This window comes from Tasmannia lanceolata, unplaced genomic scaffold, assembly GCF_043159265.1.
Source record: "Tasmannia lanceolata isolate RefF3 unplaced genomic scaffold, GAP_Taslan_0.1 ptg000008l, whole genome shotgun sequence".
NCBI classification, from domain to species: domain Eukaryota; kingdom Viridiplantae; phylum Streptophyta; class Magnoliopsida; order Canellales; family Winteraceae; genus Tasmannia; species Tasmannia lanceolata.
Genome location: NW_027518685.1, coordinates 24,086,279 through 24,107,689, shown reverse-complemented (window position 1 = coordinate 24,107,689; position 21,411 = coordinate 24,086,279). Strand labels below are relative to the sequence as shown.

At 41.4% G+C, this 21,411-nt stretch overlaps 1 protein-coding gene across 1 annotated transcript; it reads left to right on the top strand.

Moving 5' to 3' along the window:
* The first annotated feature begins 1,525 nt into the window (after nucleotides 1-1,525).
* LOC143884914 (eukaryotic translation initiation factor 4G-like) lies at nucleotides 1,526-21,037 on the top strand. Its single transcript, XM_077388771.1, has 10 exons — nucleotides 1,526-1,706; nucleotides 1,914-2,120; nucleotides 2,253-2,386; nucleotides 2,595-2,738; nucleotides 3,049-3,119; nucleotides 3,247-3,303; nucleotides 4,088-5,419; nucleotides 5,893-9,098; nucleotides 20,012-20,209; nucleotides 20,308-21,037. Exons 2-10 carry the CDS (start codon nucleotides 1,957-1,959, stop codon nucleotides 20,612-20,614), a joined length of 5,613 nt encoding a protein of 1,870 aa, XP_077244886.1. The 5' UTR covers nucleotides 1,526-1,706; nucleotides 1,914-1,956; the 3' UTR covers nucleotides 20,615-21,037.
* The last annotated feature ends 374 nt before the right edge of the window (nucleotides 21,038-21,411 follow it).

Here is a 21,411-nt window from a genome sequence, read left to right as displayed (position 1 = left end):
CCCAAGAGAGAAAGAGGGCATTGTGGCCCTCTAATGGACGGTTGTGATCATCCCATGAGAGAAAGAGGGCATTGTGGCCCTCTAATGGACGGTTGGGATCATCCCATGAGAGAGAGAGGGGCATTGTGGCCCTCTAATGGAAGGTTGGGATCATCCCATGAGAGAGAGGGGGCATTGTGGCCCTTTAATGGACGGTTGGGATCATCCCATGGGAGAGAGGGGGGCATTGGGGCCTCTAATGGACGGTTGGGATCATCCCATGAGAGAGAGAGGGGCATTGTGGCCCTCTAATGGAAGGTTGGGATCATCCCATGAGAGAGGGGGGGGGGCATTGTGGCCCTTTAATGGACGGTTGGGATCATCCCATGAGAGAGAGAGGGGGCATTGGGGCCCTCTAATGGATGGTTGGGATCATCCCATGAGAGAGAGAGAGGGGGGGTATTGTGGCCCTCTAATGGACTGTTGGGATCATCCCATTAGAGAGAAAGAGAGAGGAATTGTGGCTCTCTAATTGATGGTTGGGATCATCCCATGAAAGAGAGATGTGACGGTATTTTAAAAATGAGGGTATTTTTGTCCCAAACCCTTGCAAACCAGTTACCATTACTATAGATTGGTTATTTCCAAGTCTCCCCTCTTCAAATGTCATAGTCAGTAGAAAGCCCTTTCATTTGGTCATTTTCCCTATTTTGTATCATATTGATTCGCCTCGCATTATTTGGTATCATATCGATCCGCTCGCATTAGCCGCATCACGCAAATAGTACGAAAAGTGAGATCCCCTTGGCCGAAAAATCCTAAATATTTTTAATTGAAAAGATATTTTTCCAAGTTGTCAATGCCTTTTTAGGTAAAAATGATTTAAGCAAAAGCTTCCCGCAATAAAAAAAATTATAAGGCCATGTTTGGCAACTCCAATTTTTTTTTTTTCATGGAATATTAGCTTACCAAGTGTTGAGACAATGGTAGGAAAAGTGGGGGAGGAAGACAATTGAGGAAATGAGTGAGGAGATGATGCCAAGTGACATAAAAGTTAAAAAAAAAGGAAAACAAAAACTCTACTTTGAATAAATTTTTTTGTTTTCCTTATTTTACAACCACTTCTCACCCTCCCTACTGATGTCTTCTCCTATGAACATTGGAAACTAGGATTTGCTAGGGTCCATCACAGAAGCCATTTTGCAGTTGGGCTGTTGCCTGTGAGAGCATGCAACAACCCAGCCGCGAAATGCCTTTTGCAATGGTCCCTAGCAAATCCCCTGGAAAATTTAATTTTTTTGAGAAAAATTAAGAAAAAAAATTTCATCATTTTCCAAGGAAGGAAAAAAAAAACTAGGAAAAATTTTCATTATTTTCGGAGGAAAAGTAAGAGAAAAAAATTTCATGATTAGCAAACAATAACATGCCCTTACTCGGTTTATTAGTTAACCTTCACGCATAAGGAGAGAGTAAAAAAGGAAACACACAAGCAGACAATCTCCTTAAAAACCTACTTTTTGACCTTTCTTGCTGGTTTGGTTTGTTAAAAAATAAACTCTCTCTCTCATATTTTTTTATCATTCTCTTATAACTCTCTCCTTCATCGCCAAATCTCTCTCTCTCTCTCTCTCTCTCTCTCGTTATGATTCCCGCCACACTCTTCCATCTAACTCCCACCTTTTAAAACCCTAATTTTCCTCTTCTCTCTATCACAACTCTCTTTCCAGGTAAATAAACTCATCAAAACCCTCAAAAACACGAAATCTCAATTGCATTCTCTTTTTCCTCTTTCTTCATATCTACAATTCTCAAATCAACCTTCTCTGCCCTAGTTCTCTAATTTCTAGGGTTTGCTTTGTTTTTTCGGTTATTTGGATTTTATTTTATTTTATTGATGGATCTGTTTTGAGGTATACTTTTTTTGTGTTTGACAGAGAGAAAAATCAAACAAAAAAAGAGGAACTAGGGTTTGGATTTATGTCCCTCAATCAATCTAGGGCTGAGAAGAGCGAGGGGCAGTTTAGGAAATCTGGTCGATCTGGAAGCTCTGCTCAACAAAGGAGTTTCTCAGGAGGTGCTGGGAAGGGCGGCACCCGGACCGCCCCTCCGTCCTCTTCTTCGTCTTCTTCTGCGAATTCCAGGTACTTTTTTTTAGGGTTAGGGTTTTTTTTTTATAGTGATTGGGATTGTTAGGTTTTGTTATTCGATAATTAGGGTTTTTGAAATGTTCTGTTTTTTTTTTTTTTTCACCCTTTTTTGGTGATGATTTTTAGCTTTAAGAAGTCTAGTAATGGACACGGGGCGCAGTCTAGGGCAAACCTTGCCAGTGCTAATTCTGAATCTGGTGTGCCTGTTGCGAATGTTCGAACTATTCAAAACGGTTCAAATCTTCAATCCTCATTGCCTGGTATGGAATACCTGTTTTTAATTTCTATTTTTAGGAGATAAAAATGTCATCTTTCTTTGTTTTTATGATTATTTTTTTGTGGATTGTATTTGGTTGCTTTGGATTATCTAGAATCGAGGGATTATATAGTATTGACTGAGCTGGATGAATAAATTGATGTGAGGGTTTTCTTGGATTTTTTTTTATTGTTTATATTGGGTTTTTATAGGATTATCAGATGCACCAGCACCTGGTGGTACCAAGCCAAATTATTCATCTGCTTCGAGAGTCTCTCGGCCCCTTCCAAAGGCTCCATCATCTCAATCTACCGCCGGAGCTTCAGATTCCGCAGCGCCTGTAACACCATCGAGAGGTAGTTTTTTATCCTTTTAAATTTGTTCCGTGTGATCTTGTTGTGTTGTTACTAAAAGTGGATTATGTGCAAGCAAATAACTGTTTCGCATGCTAGCTTTGATGTCTATATTTTTTGAGAAGAAAATAAGAAAAAGTAATTGACAAACTTTGATGTCTATAAAGTTTGTAGGAAGTGGCCTGTTCTTGTAATTTATCCCATATCATTGTTATTTCTTGAGGAATTTAATTCTTTCATTGAGGTTGTGTTTTTGGAAATCTAGTCAATTAACAATGTTATACTAAAGTGTTTTACCATGGTGTTTACCCAGGAGATGCATCTGGGGCATTTCCCGTTCTTCAGTTTGGGTCCATAAGTCCTGGTTTCATGAATGGAATGCAGGTAGTTTTATTTATTTCATATTTTTTCGTGGATTTTATGGTTCTTTTGGGATCGCCTCTTGTTTTAGTTTCTTCATATTTTCAATTCGTCTAAATGGAACCATCCGGGGCGCCTTATGTAATTGTAGATACCTGCTCGGACCAGCTCAGCTCCCCCAAATCTAGATGAGCAGAAATGTGACCAGGTTTGTGATTCCAGACCCTGCTCCCTGACCTCTCTTCTTGCCATGATGATAGTGGGTTGATATATTCTCTTGAATTATTTCTTTGTGAACCATCATCTTGCATCTTCATTCATCAGCGTCATCTCCGTGACTACTATCTGGACATGGGGGCGGGGACTCATAGACAGACATGCCATGTGCTAAATAATCAACATTCAGAAGTTTGGTTGAGGATTGGCATTGTTAACCAACGAAATTTCGGATGTAGAGATGGGAAGATAAAATGATATATGCACGCACATGTGTGTGTGTGAATAATTGAGCCTTCCTAGATATTTGCTGAAACTCTATGATAAGGACTCAGTTCTCCAAGTAACATAGTGATCATTGCATTCATCATCATCATCCAAGGTTTTAAAATTTTGGCCGAAATGATGTAAATATGTAAATTTTGTCAAAAATTTCGTCTCTATTTTTATTTTTTTTTTAATTTCCACCGAAATGTATAAAATTTCGGTGGAAATTTCGGTAATTTTGGTGGAAATCTTTAACATTTAGGCAGAAATTTTGTAGATAAGGGTGAAAAGCGAAATTTCGGTTTCGGATTTCGGGGAAATTTCAGGGAAATCATGTAAAAATCCGATTCAATGTAATTTCGATATCGGTCCAAACCGAAAGATCAAAACTGAAATATTTTGGCCGAAATTTCAGATTTCGGCCGAAATTTAAAACTATGTCATCGTCGTCATCATCATCATCATTGAATATACTATGTTGTTCAATACCATGTAACTCTATTATGCAGGCACGTCATGATTCCTTTAGATCCGTGCCAACAATACCAATCCCTTCTGCTCCTAAGCAGCAGCAGCAGCAACAACAACAACAACTGAGGAAGGATGGGGGTGGCACCAACGAATCTAACACTGTAGAGTCTCACCCACCAACACTGGCAAAGAGGGATGTACACGTCCAAATTCCAGCTGCCCCTGTTGCCGTCTCAACACAAAAGCCGTCTGTTCCTCCTATTACTGGAAAGTCTATGCCCATGCCATTTCAGCAGCCACAAGTTCCTGTACAATTTGGTGGTCCTAACTCTCAGATTCCATCACAGGGTGTCACCACCGGCTCACTACAAATGCCAATGCCATTAGCAATGGGGAATGCCGCCCAAGTTCAGCAGCCTGTGTTTGTTTCTGGCCTTCAATCCCATCCTTTGCAACAGCAAGGGATGATCCATCAGGGCTTTCCTCCTCAAATCGGGCATCAATTTTCCCCTCAGCTCAGCAATCTGGGACCCGGAATGGCTTCACAATTCGCTCAACAACAGGCAGGAAAATTTGGGGGTCCTCGCAGACCCGTCAAAATAACTCATCCAGACACTCATGAAGAGTTGAGGCTGGATAAAAGGACAGATCCATATTCGGATGTAAGTTCCTCAGGACCACCGAGGTCTCATCCTAATGTGGCTCTTCAATCCCAGTCCATTCCATCATTCTCACCTGCTCCTCATCAGATGAATTACTTTTCGACTGTACAACCTAATTCTTATAACTCCCCATCTGTGTTCTTTTCGCCTCCAACTTCTCTTCCTCTGACAAGCACCCAGATGACCTCTGCTTCCTCAACATCAAAATATAACTACCCAGTTGGCCAGGGTGTCCCTACCATATCTTTTATGAACCCTTCTTCTCACAATCTCTTATCTGTTGGTAAGTCTGGACCTCAGATGCATGTCGTTTCCGAACCTGTGAACTCGGAACATGTTCAGGTGACAGTGAAGCCACCTGTTGGTTCACCCCCAGAAAAGATTGGAACCTCTTCAGTGACAATTAGCTCACCTGCTAGCAAGGGTGAACCGCCTAAATTATTGAAGCAATCTGGAGAACCTAGTTTTTCGTCTCAGAAAAAGGACAATGAGATTGGTTCTGATAGTGGTGTTCAGCAGCCAAAATCCATTTCTGAATCCTCCCCTAATAGTACTTCTTCCTCAGTTCCTATACCTGTCGAGGAGTCGGCATCTGTTGTGACAAACGCAGAAAGAAGAAGAGAACCTGTTAGAAGGTCAGACTCTATAAAAGATCAGCAGAAAAAGCAGAGCAAAAAAGAAATGCGACAATCCCAGCAACACCTTCAGGTACTGCATGCTGAGCGTAAGATGCAAATCTTTCTCCAATGTCACTTGATAGCTTTCAGGTCAGGCTAGATCATAGTTGGCAAAATCCCATTTTAAACGAGGTTTTTTTTAAGCATGTTTTATTGGTGTGCCGTTTAATACTCCGTTTAAAACTTTTTCAAAAAGAACTCCTTTTTTTGTGGAAAACGTTTTAAACACGACTCGTTTGAGACATCTTAAATGCGTTTTTTGGCCAACTTTCCAACTTTACCTCCACTATATTTTGAAAATGACAAAATTTTAAATGCATTTTTTGTGTGTTTTGGCTACATTTTTTTCTTTTTGAACCAATACCCTATGAAACCTGCATTTTTCATTTCCCGTTTTTTTTTTTTTTTTTGCCGAATCACGTTTTGCGAACTATTGGCTAGATTTGGTAATGCATCAAAGTTTTTCTTGTAGTAACCTGTGGATGTGATTCTGGTTTGGTGCAGGTAGATGCTTCTAATTCTGCAGGTACTTTGAAGTTGTCCTCGTTAAATATATCCAAGAATAGTTGTTCATCTGACTCAAATGGTAGGCAAGTGGCCAAAAATCTTGAGAATTTGCAGGCTCCTGCTGACGCATTTGGAGTAGCTACAACGGCGAGCTTGCCTTCTTCAAGTTTAGAGCATAGTGTTCCTTCTTTAGCCAGAATAATTGAAACTGAAGAAGGTAAATCTATTCCAGCTACATCGAAAAGCTCTGTTGTAGGTTTGGGAGCACCAGCAGAAGAGTCGCAAGAGGCAATGCCTGATGGTGTTCAAGTCGGGGAGGGACCCCCGTCTGAGCCATCAAACCTCTCTGGTCTTGAAGTCTACGGGTCTACATCTGAGGGTTGTTTGACCAAAGATTGCAGTAACTTGCAAGTGGACACAGGATCTGTTCTTCCAGAATCTTCTCAAGGTGGAAAGCAAACAGAGCTTGTATCACAAAGAGAGGCTACAATGGACGATTTGGAAGAAACAGATGCTATCAGTGAGTCGAATTGTAGAGAAACCAAACAAATGGATATGAATGAGGAGGCTGTGGGCCATAGCCCAGAACTTGACCGGACAACAGATAACTTAGTTATGTCTGCTACTACAGTTTCAGATTCAGTTGATGAAGAAACTGCTCCCTCTAGTGATATTTCATCTACAAATGCTTATGGAGATAAAACTTCAACTTCGGATCCCTCCAAAATCAAAAGCGAGGAAAGAACACCTACAAATGCTTGTCCCCCGCCTTCAGTTTCCTCTGAAATGACCCGGAAACTCGACGGGAATTTTCCAGAGAGCACCCATATTAGTCAAATTTCTACTTCGGGATCTGGATCTAAGGATAAGATCTCTTTGGAACTGACTAGGGTAAAGAGTACTTCGAAAAAGAAAAAGAAAAGGGAACTTCTTTCGAAAGCAGATGCTGCTGGAACAACTTCTGATCTCTATATGGCTTACAAAGGTCCAGAGGAAAAGCAGAGTGCTATCACTTCAGAAAGTATAGAGAGTTCTTCAATTGCTGATGTGAAGAGCGCATCTGTGTATGATACCGAGAAAGATGTTATGGCAAGTGAGGACGATGCACAAAGTAAAGCTGAGCTGGAAGATTGGGAAGATGCGGCAGATAACTCCACTCCACAACTGAAACCATCAGAAAATGGGGAACATGTTGATGGAGGTGGGGATATGTCTAAAAAGAGGTATTCTAGAGATTTTCTCTTGACCTTTTCAGAGCAATGTACTGATCTTCCCCTAGGTTTCGAGATTGGATCTGATATAGCTGTCATCATGAATGTTCAAGTTGGTACTTCCCACCATGTTGACCACGTTATTGATAGGTCAACTGGGGGGTCTCGAATTGACCGGCGTGGGAGTGGTATTGGGGATGATGAAAAATGGAGCAAAGTGGCTAATCCTTTTCCTTCTGGACGCGATCCTCGTCTAGATGTTGGTCATGGAGGTGCAGTTGTGAATGTTCGGTCTGGTCAAGGAGGCAATCTTGGGGTTTTAAGGCATCCACGTGGCCAGTCGTTTAGTCATGTTGGCGGGATTCTCTTGGGGCCAATGCAATCCGTGGCATCTCCGGGAGGGATGCCACGGTATAGCCCTGATGCTGACAGGTGGCAGCGTGCAACTGGGGTTCATAGAGGTTTGATTCCTTCTCCTCAGACTCCATTGCAGGCAATGCACAAAGCTGAGAAAAAGTATGAAGTGGGTAAAGTTTCTGACGAGGAAGAGGCCAAGCAAAGACAATTGAAAGGAATTCTCAACAAGCTAACGCCTCAAAACTTTGAAAAACTTTTCGAGCAAGTCAAAGTGGTTAACATTGACAATGAGGACACTCTTACTGGTATTATCTCACAGATTTTCGATAAAGCTCTGACGGAACCTACTTTCTGTGAAATGTATGCAAACTTCTGCTTCCATCTTGCTGGTGAGTTGCCCGATTTCAGCAAGGACAATGAGAAGATTACTTTTAAAAGATTGCTTTTGAACAAGTGCCAGGAGGAATTTGAAAGAGGAGAAAGAGAGCAAGCTGAAGCCAACAGAGTTGAGGTGGAGGGTGAGATAAAGCGATCCAATGAGGAAAAAGAGGGGAAGAAGGTCCAGGCACGTAGGCGGATGCTTGGGAACATTCGGTTGATTGGCGAGTTGTACAAAAAAAGAATGCTGACTGAGAGAATCATGCATGAATGTATTAAAAAGTTGCTGGGTCAGTATGAGAGTCCTGATGAGGAAGATGTTGAAGCACTATGCAAGTTAATGAGTACAATTGGGGAGATGATAGATCATCCCAAAGCGAAGGAACATATGGATTTCTATTTTGACATGATGTTTAACTTATCAAACAATCAGAAGCTCTCTTCCAGAGTGCGGTTCATGTTGAAGGATGCAATTGATTTGAGAAGGAATGGATGGCAGCAAAGGAGGAAAATTGAAGGGCCGAAAAAGATTGAGGAAGTTCACAGGGATGCCGCACAGGAGCGGCAAGCACAAACAAGTAGATTGTCTCGTGGCTCTGGCCCTACTTCTTCTGCAAGAAGGGGGCAGCCGGTAGACTATGGGTCCCGAGGGTCTACTATGTCATCTTCTCTGAGCGCCCAGCAGATGGGCGGTCTTCGTGGTGTGCCACCTCAGGTTCGTGGGTTTGGCGCTCAAGATGTTAGGATGGAGGATAGACATTCTTTTGAAAGCAGGACACTGTCAGTTCCCTTGCCACAGAGGCCTCTTGATGATGATGCCATTACCCTTGGTCCTCAAGGTGGTCTTGCTAGGGGGATGTCCATCAGAGGACAGCCATTGATGCCAAGCCTTCCTTTGCCTGATATTTCTAGCATAGGAGACCCCAGAAAAATGGCATTTGGTCCAAGTGGTTACAGTTCTGTACCAGAATGGCCACATTTTAACTCGAGGGAGGAACTCATGCCGAGATACATACCTGATACTTTTATAGCAACACCTGCTTTTGATCAATCCAATTCTCGAGAGCGCAATGTATCTTTTGGAAATAGGGATTTAAGAAATTCAGATCGTTCTGATAGATCAACAGTAACCCCCTCCCCTGCCATGGGCCGTGTACAGGGATCTTCAACAGGGCACCAAAACGTTCCTTCTGAATCTGCGGTGTCTGAAGACAGGTTGCGAGATATGTCCATGGCAACGATACGGGAGTTCTATAGGTAACATCTTTCTTTTCATTTACTATTAGAAATTTCCTATCTATTTTTCTTATAACACCTTCCCGGCTGCTGATTTTTTACTTTCTGCCCACTTCTCTTTTCTTTCTGTGGAAGAAGAATTTGCTTTTCTGCCAGTTGCTAATCTATGCTAAGGTTTGAAAGGAATTTTAGACAACTTTGCATGCGTTGTTGAGTTTGTAGATTCTTTTCTAGCTTACTTACTAGCCAATTATTCATTTTTTTTATTGGTATACCTTCTAAATTTTCTGCTTCTAAATTTTGAAATAACTTCAATAGATTACCATACCTACTAAATTTTTATTGGTTATTCCTTGCCTGGTTGTGGAATTTTTTTTGGATGAGATCACTTTTTGCAAAGAATCTCAAGCCAATCACACATAATATTAGTTATAAGCTCACATTGCATAGGGAGAAGCAGGGGTTACCTCATTTGCTTTCAAAACCACTAATAGCACTCCGAATTTTGTGACTTTGAGCCTTGAGGTTGGTTATCAACTCATGTTTCATTTTTTAAGCTACGTGAGGATTTGTGTTTTAAGTTCATTTGGAGTCCTAATAAATCTAGGGAAATGATATCTGCGCCAAGTGTTTCGATAAACATGCGCTCCGCTTGTTTGTCGTGTAGTATTTAAAGGGTTTAAAGAGCCTTGTGAGAACCGTAATACCCTCTGAAATCCCTTTAAATACTACACGACAAACAAGTGGAGCGCTTGTTTATTGAAACACCTTGGCACATATATCATTTCCCTAAATCTATTTCATGAGAACAATGTCCTCAAACAAGAGAACAGGTGTTCAGAATGGATTCTTAACTCTCTTTTTCTTTTGTCTAGCAAGAAAACTAAAGGGAAGAGAGAAACACTATGGTCCTCAACATTGGTATACAAGCGGCAATAACATAGCCCATACAGAGATCAATTCTATCTGCAGCCTCTTGCTTGAAAGAGTTTTCCATATTGTTATCACTTTTGGGAATTTGCTGGAAGGAGAGGAATAAGACTCTACAGAGGTCTAATAATTACAAGATAGTTGTAACTAGTGTCACGATCCTTTTCCTTTTCTTGCAGTCAATCCTGTGCGGCACCCCAACATATGCATATGCCAAGACCAGCCTTTTCTAGCGCAAAGGCCCTGCCTCTTGATGCTTTGTATAATTCATTCTCATGATGCTTTGTATAATGCATTCTCATGATCTCCAAGCCATTCCAGCCCAAGGTGACCTGGAACGCGGTTCGTTCCGGTACGCTGTACGGGAACGGGTACGGGGTACGATGGTAGCCCGATACGCGGTACGATGAGGGTAGGCTAAGTTGGTTGGCTATTTCAACTCGCGGGTCGATTTGGAGCGCAAATCTTGGTCGCTCTGGTACTCTATATATAATTTCATGTATTTTTACAAGAAAATCATTCTATAGTCTATGCTACATATATTTAATTAGCAAAACCAAAAGCCTCGTGTATGTCATTCATATATATTCAAAAAGAAAATTTCAGTTCCAATCCAATTCATAATATATAAAATTTGAAGATCTCCAAATATCACTAAATTAAGTACCAACATATAGCAAATAGAAAATAACTACCCAGTTCTGAAATAAGAATATAAAAATATGACCAAACTAATAAACTATTGTGCAACTCTCTTTTCCTAGTCCACCGAAGTGTTCCCTCTCTATGTATTTCTCCCTTCCACGCAGATCGCCCGGGTCGCCATTTTTGGTGATCCGGGTCGCAAACGACCCACGTTTCGGGTCGGCGATCGTGGGTCGGAGGGTGTGGGCGATCCCGTTAACTTTGTTCCAGCCCATATATGCTACTTAACTTGGTCTTATCATGCACAACGTTAAACCCATTCTCATGATAAGCATGCATACTGAGTCTATCTAACATATCGCCCTCAAGCCAAATGCAACTTGCAAGTCCATCCAGTGTGAGGCATATCGATGCCATGCACAAATCCGCCAAGTCTCATGACCTGGCAGTTCAAGACATAGACCTATGCCATGAAACAATCCACAAGAATGGGGTCTTGCATGGCAGCTAAAGTTATCTGGAGGTGAGGTTAGGTCCATCCACACACCGCTCCACCAAGCCCAAAGACTTTGGTGCTCACACAGGAACCCAACCCAACATGCACTGTCTTTGGTCCCCATCTTCGACCAATGAAACTGGACAATCCCTCGGACAATCCCTCTTGAAGACTCACAGTCCGCACCCAAAGCTCCCTTTAGGACATGCCTACAAACTACAACACGATTTCCCATTGTGTGTCACACACACAAGCAAGTCCTCGCACAACTCTTCAGCAAACCACCAAGTTTTTGGCCCATTGCTTGCTGGCGCATGTCACGAGAAGCCAACCCCCTCCTAAAAGAGTGGAGGCAACCACCCCACTTAGACAGGAGTGCCTACCAATTGTCTTGTACCGACGTACCTTCCAGTTTTACACTCCCCCAGCTGATAACGTCGGCGCCTCGTCAACAGTAAGCACTTTGCAAAACTGAGCTCCACATTAGGAATGACTTGGCTTGAGAACAGACCCCACTGGAACATTGACAACTTGGCAGACCCCACTGGAACATTGACAACTTGGCCCTTCTTGCGCCTTCTTGTACCACATTGCCCTAACTTTAGCAATCTGCTACCTTCTCATTTTTTCTGGAGTTAGCATCCTCATTTATGGTTTTCCGAAACTCCATCGATGATTTTTCTTGCTCCCACCACACACCAATGGTGGTTTAGAGGACTTCACCAAACTCAGTGACAGTTTTTTTGTGATCCCAACACACACCAATGATGGTTTAGAGGACTCCACCAAACTCTGGTATGGTTTTTAGTGTTCCCACCAAACATTGACAGAGAGTTTCCTGTACTCCACCAAACGTAGAGGGTAGAGCGACCGGACTGTGGCACGGTACTTGCCTCACTGGCCAAGTGCGAAGGAACCACCTCAATGTTCCCACCTCTTCGGAGGCTGAGAGTCTCTCCCTCTTAGATTCTCAGTTTTGATGCTTAGTCTTGCATCTTTCTTTGCCCTGTACCACATCAACCTTTATCTCACTAATGGCCTCCTTGGGTCTTTCTTTGCCGTGTACCACATCAACCCTTATCTCACTAATGGCCTCCTTGGGTACTCGCTGGCCAGCATTCACACTACTAGGCACCCCAATCTTCCATCACTCGAATTGAATAACCCTTTTGGTTTTCTCTGGCACTAGTACCTCAAAACATGGTTTTAAATTTCCGCCGAAATGTGTCGGTTTCAGTGTGGGCCGAGACACCCTAAGTACATTAATTCGGTGTCAGCCCAAAGTTAGGCCAAAATTTTGTCCAAATTAATATTTTTTAACAAAAATTCCGAAAATGCTAAAATTTGTTTTTTTTTTAAATGAAATTTCGGCCGAAACTGAAAATTTTCAATCCTTGCCTCAAAGTAGTAAGAAACACATAAGATCACTATGTTGTCCCGTACCAACACAACTAACCCACATGCCACATGAGCTCACCATGTTGTCCCATACCAGGGCAAATAACCCATGTTTGATCTAAGCAACCCCAGTCTGTGCACCAAGGTCTTTCGCAAGCATCTCGCATACTCAATTAATACTATGAACTGCTACCTAAGTACTTCAGCCAATGCCTAGCATTTCATCCCGAGTATCTCTCTTCAGTCCGTCTAGGTCGCGAACACATTCACCCTTCATGGCTATGTACTTCGGCCCCATGGTATTACTCTTCCTGGGAGCTCCGCTCTATTCCTTCCAGAGTAAAAATGAATACCTTGACCTAGGTTCTTCAGTGTTTCCTCTTCACCCTAAGAGCATCACATGTCATTCAAGTTATAGTTATATGCCTTCACACTTAGTAAGCAATCCACCTCTGTAAGCTCTGTCAATATGATTTCCCCTAGCCTGCCATGTGAACAAGGGTATGCATTCATCACATGCATCTTTTAGGTGCTGACACGTTCAACATGCCATTTATTAGAGAAGGGCATTTCTTAGAGAAGGGCTATGCCAACAAGCCAACCTTCTGATTTCATTTTGATCCCTTAGGCCACATGATAACCCATCATATAATTAGCCAACACTGCAAAGGGCCATGTCCAACTTCCGACCTCACACATTGGTATATGGTAGGTTGTTGGAACCACTCCAACCATTCACTGACTATTGCTGCTCTTCTTCAAGCATTAAGCATATCCATTAAACAATGCACCTTTTTCCATGTAAAAAACATTCATTAAACGATGCTTGTGCCGGCTTTGACGGAGAGGACAAATTTTGTTCATGCCATCGTGCCTATGTTGCTCGACCCTAATAAGCTATGTGGCCCTCTTTGGAACGGAAACCCCACACGGTTTGCTCTGTTCGCCTGTCTTCTGGACTTTCGAGGTGTCAAATTCAAAGACTTTCGCATTCTAGCTTACCTAGCTGCCACCACTTTGCTAACCTTAAGTTCATCCTGACGTTTCCACGACTTTGCCACAAATCTGAAAGAGTTTCCCGTTCTCTTGTACTCTACCACTGCACTTGAGATGCACTAACAATGGCCACAATAACTGCCCCTACTGCAACTATGTCAAGCACCGACATATTCAATACCGTCACATGTGCCAAAGCGCCAACCCTACCCTCGATTCCCACTATCATACGCAACAATTCAAATTTGATCCCAAAATAATAAGCAACAATGATGTCAACCAACAGTAGCACTAACTATCAGAGGCACCCATCTCGGAAACACGGGCTCTAGAACCTATTCTGATACCCAATTATATTAGAGGCCGCACTTTAGCTCGGAACATCCTGCTCTCATACAACTGTCATGGGCCTTTTCCTTTTCTTGCAGACAAACCCATGCGGCACCCCAACATATGCATTTGCTAAGGCCATCCTTTTCCAATGTAGGACCCTGAAGGCCCTACATGCCCAACACCTCTTAATGCTTTGTATAATGCTCACGATCTCCTAGCCATTCGAGCCCATCTGTGCTATTTAGCTTGCTCTTGCCGTGCACAACTTTAAACCCACTCTTGTGATCAGCTTGCATCATGAGTCCATTGAACGCAAAGCCCTCAAGCCAAGTGCAAGCCATCAAGTGCGAGGCATGTCGATGCCACGCACAAATCCGCGAAGTCATCAATGCCACACACAAATCTGCCAAGTCGTCGACGCCACACACTAATCCACCAAGTTTCACGACCGGACAGTTCAAGATATAGACTTATGTCATGAACCAAAACGCAGGAACGAAGTCCCGCATGGCAGTTAAAGCCATTTAGAAGCGAGGCCAATTCCTACCACGCTCCGCTCCGCCAAGCCCAAAGACTTGGTTGCTCACACCATCACATCAAGGGACCATTTGCAAGATTGTGGTGCAAGTCCACTCTCCTGCTCAGATAGCTGAAGCCCACCAAGGAACGAGGCATTTAATTCATCGTGTTTCGATCCGTTAAGCCCGAAGGCTTGGTCATCCAAGGAGCAAAGATGCACCATGGACTAATCCTCAAGACTTACGTCTCGTGAGGGTGGCCGAAGCCATCCTGACACTGACTCATGGAAAGTGTAGAGCTTGGCCTACCCACAAGATGTACTGCGGTGCTGAAGCATCGTTATAGTTAGCCTCAACACCGGTCTGTATGTGCAATGCAAGTGGGAACCCAACCCAAACTAGACTGTCTTTGGTCCCCGTCCTCGACCAAAAAACTGGACCATCCTCTCGAAAGCTCACAGTCCGCACCCTAAGCTCCCTTAGGCTCTATTTGGATACATGTAGTTACTTTGTAGATTAGTGGTATCAGTAGTCAATAGGGAGGTGATAAACTTTTGATTTACCTGGAATTTACCTTGTAGAATAGTGATAAGAGATTATGAATAAGGTAGTGGTTGAAGAAGATTTTTTCAATGTGATTCAGTGGGCTTCCAGCTCCCATCCTCATCCTTGGAGATTCGACCGTTTCTTTGACGAGGTCCAGGATTGGTCGGGCTCTTCTTCTATTGTCTTTCGTCACGTTAGAAGATCTGCAAATGAAGTAGCCGGCAATCTCACTGGAGAGGGGGTGACTAAGGAGTCTCTAGATCTGTTTGACTTCTTGCCTCCCTGCCTATGCCATGCTTTGTCTCTATTTTGGTTGTCTTTCTCTGCTTAAGGCGGTTCTTTTTTTCTTTATTTTTGCTTTTGTTTTTCTATCCTTGTATCGACCATCTCGGTCTTTGTTGCTTTCATTATACTTGCTGCCATTCAAAAAAAAAGAATAGTGATAAGTAGTGTTTAGATGTTTATTGTCACTTTTCAAAAAAAAAAAACACTAGTGTTTAGTTGCCAACCTTGTAGAGCAGTGGGAGGGGGTGTGATTACCAATATAGAAAGAGGTGAGAGAAGAGAGAGAAATAGAGAAAGAGAAAAAGCAAAATTTTCCAAGCCAAATTCCTCTTTTTTTGAGAAATTTGGCTTGGAAAGTATGAGGAGGGGTCATTGCTGCCACATCATCAGACATGCAATTATTACCTGTGAAACTTGTGTGGTAATCTCCAGGGATTTCGAAGCTAATTTGGCAACCAAGCACCATGAAGTTAAAGGAAAGTGCATTTTTTGGCTTGGGAATGCCTCAAGGATGCCATGCATGTGGCAACCAAACAGAGCCTTAGAGCACTCCTACACCAAAATTCAAAACCCTGATATTGGAAGCTCGATAATGATAAATCAATCATTAAGCATAGGGGGTCAAAGATCTTCAAAGATCATTTTGTTTATTTTGGATCATAAACCCAAAAGCGACATGACAGTCACTGTCCGAAGGTATCTATCTCTTACCAAAACCCACAAATATGGGGGGTTGAGTGAGTCCTTCATGACCCGCAAGTTAGGGCGGAAAATCATCATCGTCCCCATTTCAAAAAAACAAAAGTTATGGTGGAAATGGGCAGTCTTATAAGCTATTCGAATCCAAAATTTACCTTGTAATCAGTCGGGCTCACGTCCATCCTTTTTTAAAAACTAATGCTCATACCTCACCTATCGCCACCCTATTAAATGCTAGTAGAAGGAATCTTTTTTATTGGGAATTGGAAGTTGTTGTCTCATTCCTATCCAGGATCAAATCAATTTACATCAGGAGACTGGAAATTGATAAAAGAGTCTGGAGTTGGACCTTGATGGGTATTTTCAATGTCAAATCTTTTTATGAATGTTTGGTCCAATTTTCTTTTCTATTGCCTGCTAGATGCGTTTTGAAAATCGAAGCCTCCTTTGAAAGAACGCTTTCTGCATGTCTAGACAAGATCCTCACGATAGACCACCTTTGTTATAGATGTAAGATTCTAGTCAATGATTGCGCCCTTTGTCTAATTGATGCCAAGTCTTTCGACCGCCTACTCTTACATTGTAGTTTGACTCACGACCTTTTGTTTTTTGTTCTTAGTCTCTTCAGTCTTAGTTAGGTTCTCCTTGGCCATATTGTTGGACACTTTGAGTCCTGGAGATTTGCTCCTTGTACCTCCATATGTAGGATCTTGTGGAATTTACTGTTTGATGTCATTTTTTGGTTTGTATGGAAGGAAAGAAATGGAGGAGTTTTCAAAGGGGTATCAAAAAGTGTTAGTAATCAGAGATAAATCTTCTCTATTGTTTTCCATAGGGCATCTGGTCTTTCCTAGTTTCATGGTATTTCGATGTCCTACAGGTCCTGAGACATCAGATTGAGCAGTGAGCATATCAAGAGCCGTCAGCCTAGATGGGACCTCCTCTTTAGAGGCTAATGCTGAACTCCGACTGAACTACTCTTCTAAGGCTTCTGAAAAATGGCTCTAGTGAAGTTCTATGGACGTATTCGGGACCCATAGGAAAGAAGGGTTCAAACAAGGGAGATGTTTAGGCTCTTCATGGGATTTAACTAGTAGACCAATCTCAGATAGACCAGATGATATCATCGAGAGAGACTCCCCTCAACGTAGTCTTATGGGTGGGAGACGACAACACTTTTCCATGGAGGTTTGTAGATGCCTTAAAGGAGATCCACGATCGATTAGAGGGCCACTATAGGGCCACTATACCGACGTTCATTATGTTTGGCTATCGACTAACTTGAAAGGGGATGCTCTTCCTCACCTGGGTGTTGACAGATAGGCTATTTTGACATTCAATTACATGCCTCTTTGATGATGTTGTGCTTGTTTTATTCTTGTTTGTATCGATTAAATTATATTGTGCTTGTTTTATTCTTGTTTTGTATCTATTAAATTATATCTTTCTTTGTATTTTCTTTGACCACCAGTCATTGGGCTTTTGCCCCTATTTTAATAAAATTTCCACCATTCAAAAACAAAATCGAAAGCCAGTAGAAAAATTTAACCGAGAAACAACCTAGAGGGTCTCAGATCATCTAAATCTTCTTATTCTTCTCAACTAGTGAGACATCAATTTTCTCCAAAGCATTAAGCAAACCAACCAAAAACTCATACCCATCATTTTAGAAGTTCCTCCCAATTTCCATCACAAAATCCCCACAACCACCCAAATCCTCTTTTCCTTCTCAACTAGAGAGATCACATTCTACTAAAACATTCTATATGACTCACCACCACATATAAGCTTAGGTATGTATAGCACCTCTCTCCCTCTCTCTCAACCACATGCCGTCAAAAGTAATGGATCATTAGGATTCAATAACAAACTTATGCAGCCAACTTGTCTTGATGAGACAGTGTGCTTCCGCTCTCCCCACCTCACCTTCTCAACTCAACAAAGCCTTTGCCCCAAGCTAGTTGGGGTCGGCTAAATGAATCCTTTAGAAAAAAAATTTCATGAAGAAGGTAAAAGGGATCTACCCGGCTCTAATCCTGGTTCTAGTTGGGTTCTTCTACGTGGATCATTTCTTTCCATTCTATCCTATCCAAGGTTACGTTCTTCTACGAGGATCCCCACCTCACCTTATACTTTTTAAAATTGATATTTCCCAAAAAGGTTTTTTCCCTCTCCATTGCCATTTCCTCAAAGGGCCTTATTCATTTGTTTTAACTTCCCAAGACCAAGGTCCCCATCCTTGTTTGGAAATTGATGATTTGATAAGGGTATTTCTCCCCATGAAGAAAGCTACCTTTTCTTCCATGAAGCAAGCTTCTTTTCTGATTTCCATCCTTTCTACTGTGGGGACCCACAAAGCCTTCGGCAGAATACAATATCAGAAGAAAAGATGAATATGGTTAATGGCGATCTAGTTTACAACCGCACGATGTAGGACAGGTTAGGGAAGGCAACTAAGTATGCTGATTCTATCACTTCATGGTAATTGTGGGTAATGGGTAAAGGGATTTGGGTTTATTAGGAGAGATATAAAGGTAGGAAATACGTGTCAGTCAGTCAGCAAATAAGGACTGATTGGATGAACAAGGGGCTGGTATAACATATCTGAACTGTCAAACCGATTTGGACTGTTTGAACCATAATCACCACTTTACCAGGTTGGCAAACGAATTTGGGAAGGGAAACATGAAATGAAAGCAGGAAATACGGAGAAAAAAATAGAGGGAAACAAAAAACAGAGAAGTGATAAAAAATCGTATGAGAAACATCTTAGGAAACACGTTAAGAAACATTTCAGAAACAGTAGGAAACCATTGTGGGAAATACAGAAACAATAGGAAAACATTGTGGGAAATACAAGAGAAATATGAAATTCTATTTTAGTTATCAGTCAGTCAGCAAATAAAGGTAGGAAATGGGTAAAGGGATTTGGGTAATGGGTAATGGGTAATGGGTAAAGGGATTTGGGTTTATTAGGAGGGATATAAAGGTAGGAAATAAGTATCAGTCAGTCAGCAAATAAGGACTGATTGGATGAGCAAGGGGCTGGTATAACAGATCTGAACTGTCAAACAGATTTGGACTGTTTGAACTATAATCACCACTTTACCAGGTTGGCAAACGAATTTGGGAAGTGAAACATGAAATGAAAGCAGGAAATACGGAGAAAAAAAATAGAGGGAAAACAAGAAATGGAGAAGTGATAAAAAATCGTATGAGAAACATCTTCGGAAACACGTTAGAAACATTTCAGAAACAGTAACAATAGGAAAACATTGTGGGAAATACAAGAGAAATATGTAATTCTAGCTTAGTTATCTTTATCTTATTACGCTAATTTTTTCTTTTTAATTTGTTTTTTTAAGTTTTTGTACATTTTTGTGTGTGCTTGTGGGTTTGTAATTTGTTAATTTATAATTTCTACGAGCTTTTACGCATAACATGCATTTATTATTATTTTTTACCTAATTTTGATTTAAATGCATGCATCATTTAGGACTGTAATTGAGTCTGTATCAGTCCAAGAAAAGTGTTGATCGGAGGGGTTTTAACGGAAATATGGGACTGTTGGTTATGTCGGAGACTGGTCTAGGACATATGGGAAAGGTTTTGGATGGTTTCTTGGATCTGTAACATATCAATAAAGGGGCTGAATTCAAGAGTTCAACAAAATAAGGCAGTACCGTGTATGAGAGGGTTTTCATTGGAGACGATGGTTTTTAAGCGGCACGTAGTGGAATTAGGGCAGTTCTCGAATCTTTGACAGATCAAGGATTGTTCAAAATAAAGAAATCCTATAGGGAGGGTGTTGGCGAGGTCGAATTTCCCTTTGGTGCGGCAGAGGGAGGGAAATTTAACGCTTTTTTATCTATTTGATTTTTCATCAAATAGCTTTGCTTTCGAGTTGTGAGAGTTTGATTATGTAATTTGATGTGAAGAAAACTGTGGAAAATAGGGTATCTTTGCATGCTTGCTAAATTGCCAAGATATAACGCTTGTGAAGTTGGAAATTCCTTGTTAAAATTTTCTTATTCTTTTTTTTCCCCGATGATTTATCTCGTGTGCTGAAAACTGGTTTTAATTTTCAGTATTCGAAATGAGGATGAGGTTCGTTTATGCATGAAAGAATTGAACTCCCCGAGTTTCTACCCCGACATGGTAATGTTCTGGGTCACAGACTCTTTCGATAGGAAAAACGAGATTGACAGGGATCTCTTAGCTAAGCTTCTTGTTAACCTCTGCAAGTCTCGAGATAGCTTGCTAAGCCAAGTCCAGCTCATCAAAGGGTAAATACCATATCTCCATATAAATCTCACAGAAGTTCATCCGTCTTATTTTTTATCTGACATTGTTTATTTGTTATTTTTTCCTATTTCTTTGCCAGGTTTGAATCCGTGCTCTCTTTGTTGGAAGATACCGTTACCGATTCCCCCAAGGCAGCTGAGTATCTTGGTCGCATATTTGCTAAAATCATCATAGAAAATGTCATTTCCTTGAGAGACATTGGGAGATTAATACATGAAGGTGGCGAGGAGCCAGGAAGTCTTCTACAAAGTGGGATTGCATCAGATGTTCTTGTTAGCATTCTTGAGATCATAAGACAAGAGAAAGGGGAATCTGTTCTAAACGAAATCCGGGGGAGCTCCAATCTGCGGTTAGAGGATTTTCGACCCCCAGTTCCATTCAAATAGAGAAAGTTAGATGCATTTATTTAGTAAACAATGCCCTGTATCAGGTAAGAAATTCATGTCAAGGACTGTTAGGTTACTACAATCAGCAAAAATATACTCTGTTTCAGGGCTCTAACATATTGGGTCTCTTTTCGCATGCCTTATTTCTCCAATAGTTCATGCAATTGCTGGAAGATCAATTGAGCAACTTAGTAGCACCCCCCATATATGCATGGGTCATTATGAGAGGTGTGTCTCCCAGTCTTCTTATTGTAGACTGCCCTTTTCCTTTTCTGTTGTTGTTTTTTTTCTTTTTCCTTCTCCAATTGGATTGAGCCCATTTTCGCTTGACTATAAAACTGTTCCCAGCACTGACCATTATAGTCTCTTATGTTGTCATTTGGAGATCTTGGAGAATGAGTCAGATATCTTACATTTTTTTTATTCGCAATCTGTCGTGGTTGATTCAATGAGGGGATTATGTAGCCATTGGCAGATTTTTCTTGTTTTCTTTCCTTTTTTCTTTGGTTTCTGTTGTGATGACCATCTCGGTCCGCTATTTAAAAATAAAAAATAAAAAGAAAAGAAAAAGCAGTGAAAAAATTTATTAAGCGGAATGATTTCAACGCAACCATGTTTTGATACAAGAAACTCATGTTTCTTGTCAGTTAGGATTTAAAGGGCTGTAAAAGGGTTTTTACGAAGTCTTGGATATTTAATATAGATTAGGGTATTGATAAATCTACCCCCGTATAGGACAGTGCTGAGAGAGAGAGAGAGAGAGTGAGATGGGGGTCGATTTATCACTGTCCTGTAAA

Coding starts and splice junctions, on each gene's coding strand:
- LOC143884914 (XM_077388771.1), top strand. CDS start 1,957: ATGTCCCTCAATCAATCTAGGGCTGAGAAGAGCGAGGGGCAGTTTAGG. Junction 5,420..5,892: donor AATCCCAGCAACACCTTCAG/GTACTGCATGCT, acceptor GGTTTGGTGCAG/GTAGATGCTTCTAATTCTGC. Junction 9,099..20,011: donor ACGATACGGGAGTTCTATAG/GTAACATCTTTC, acceptor TTTAATTTTCAG/TATTCGAAATGAGGATGAGG.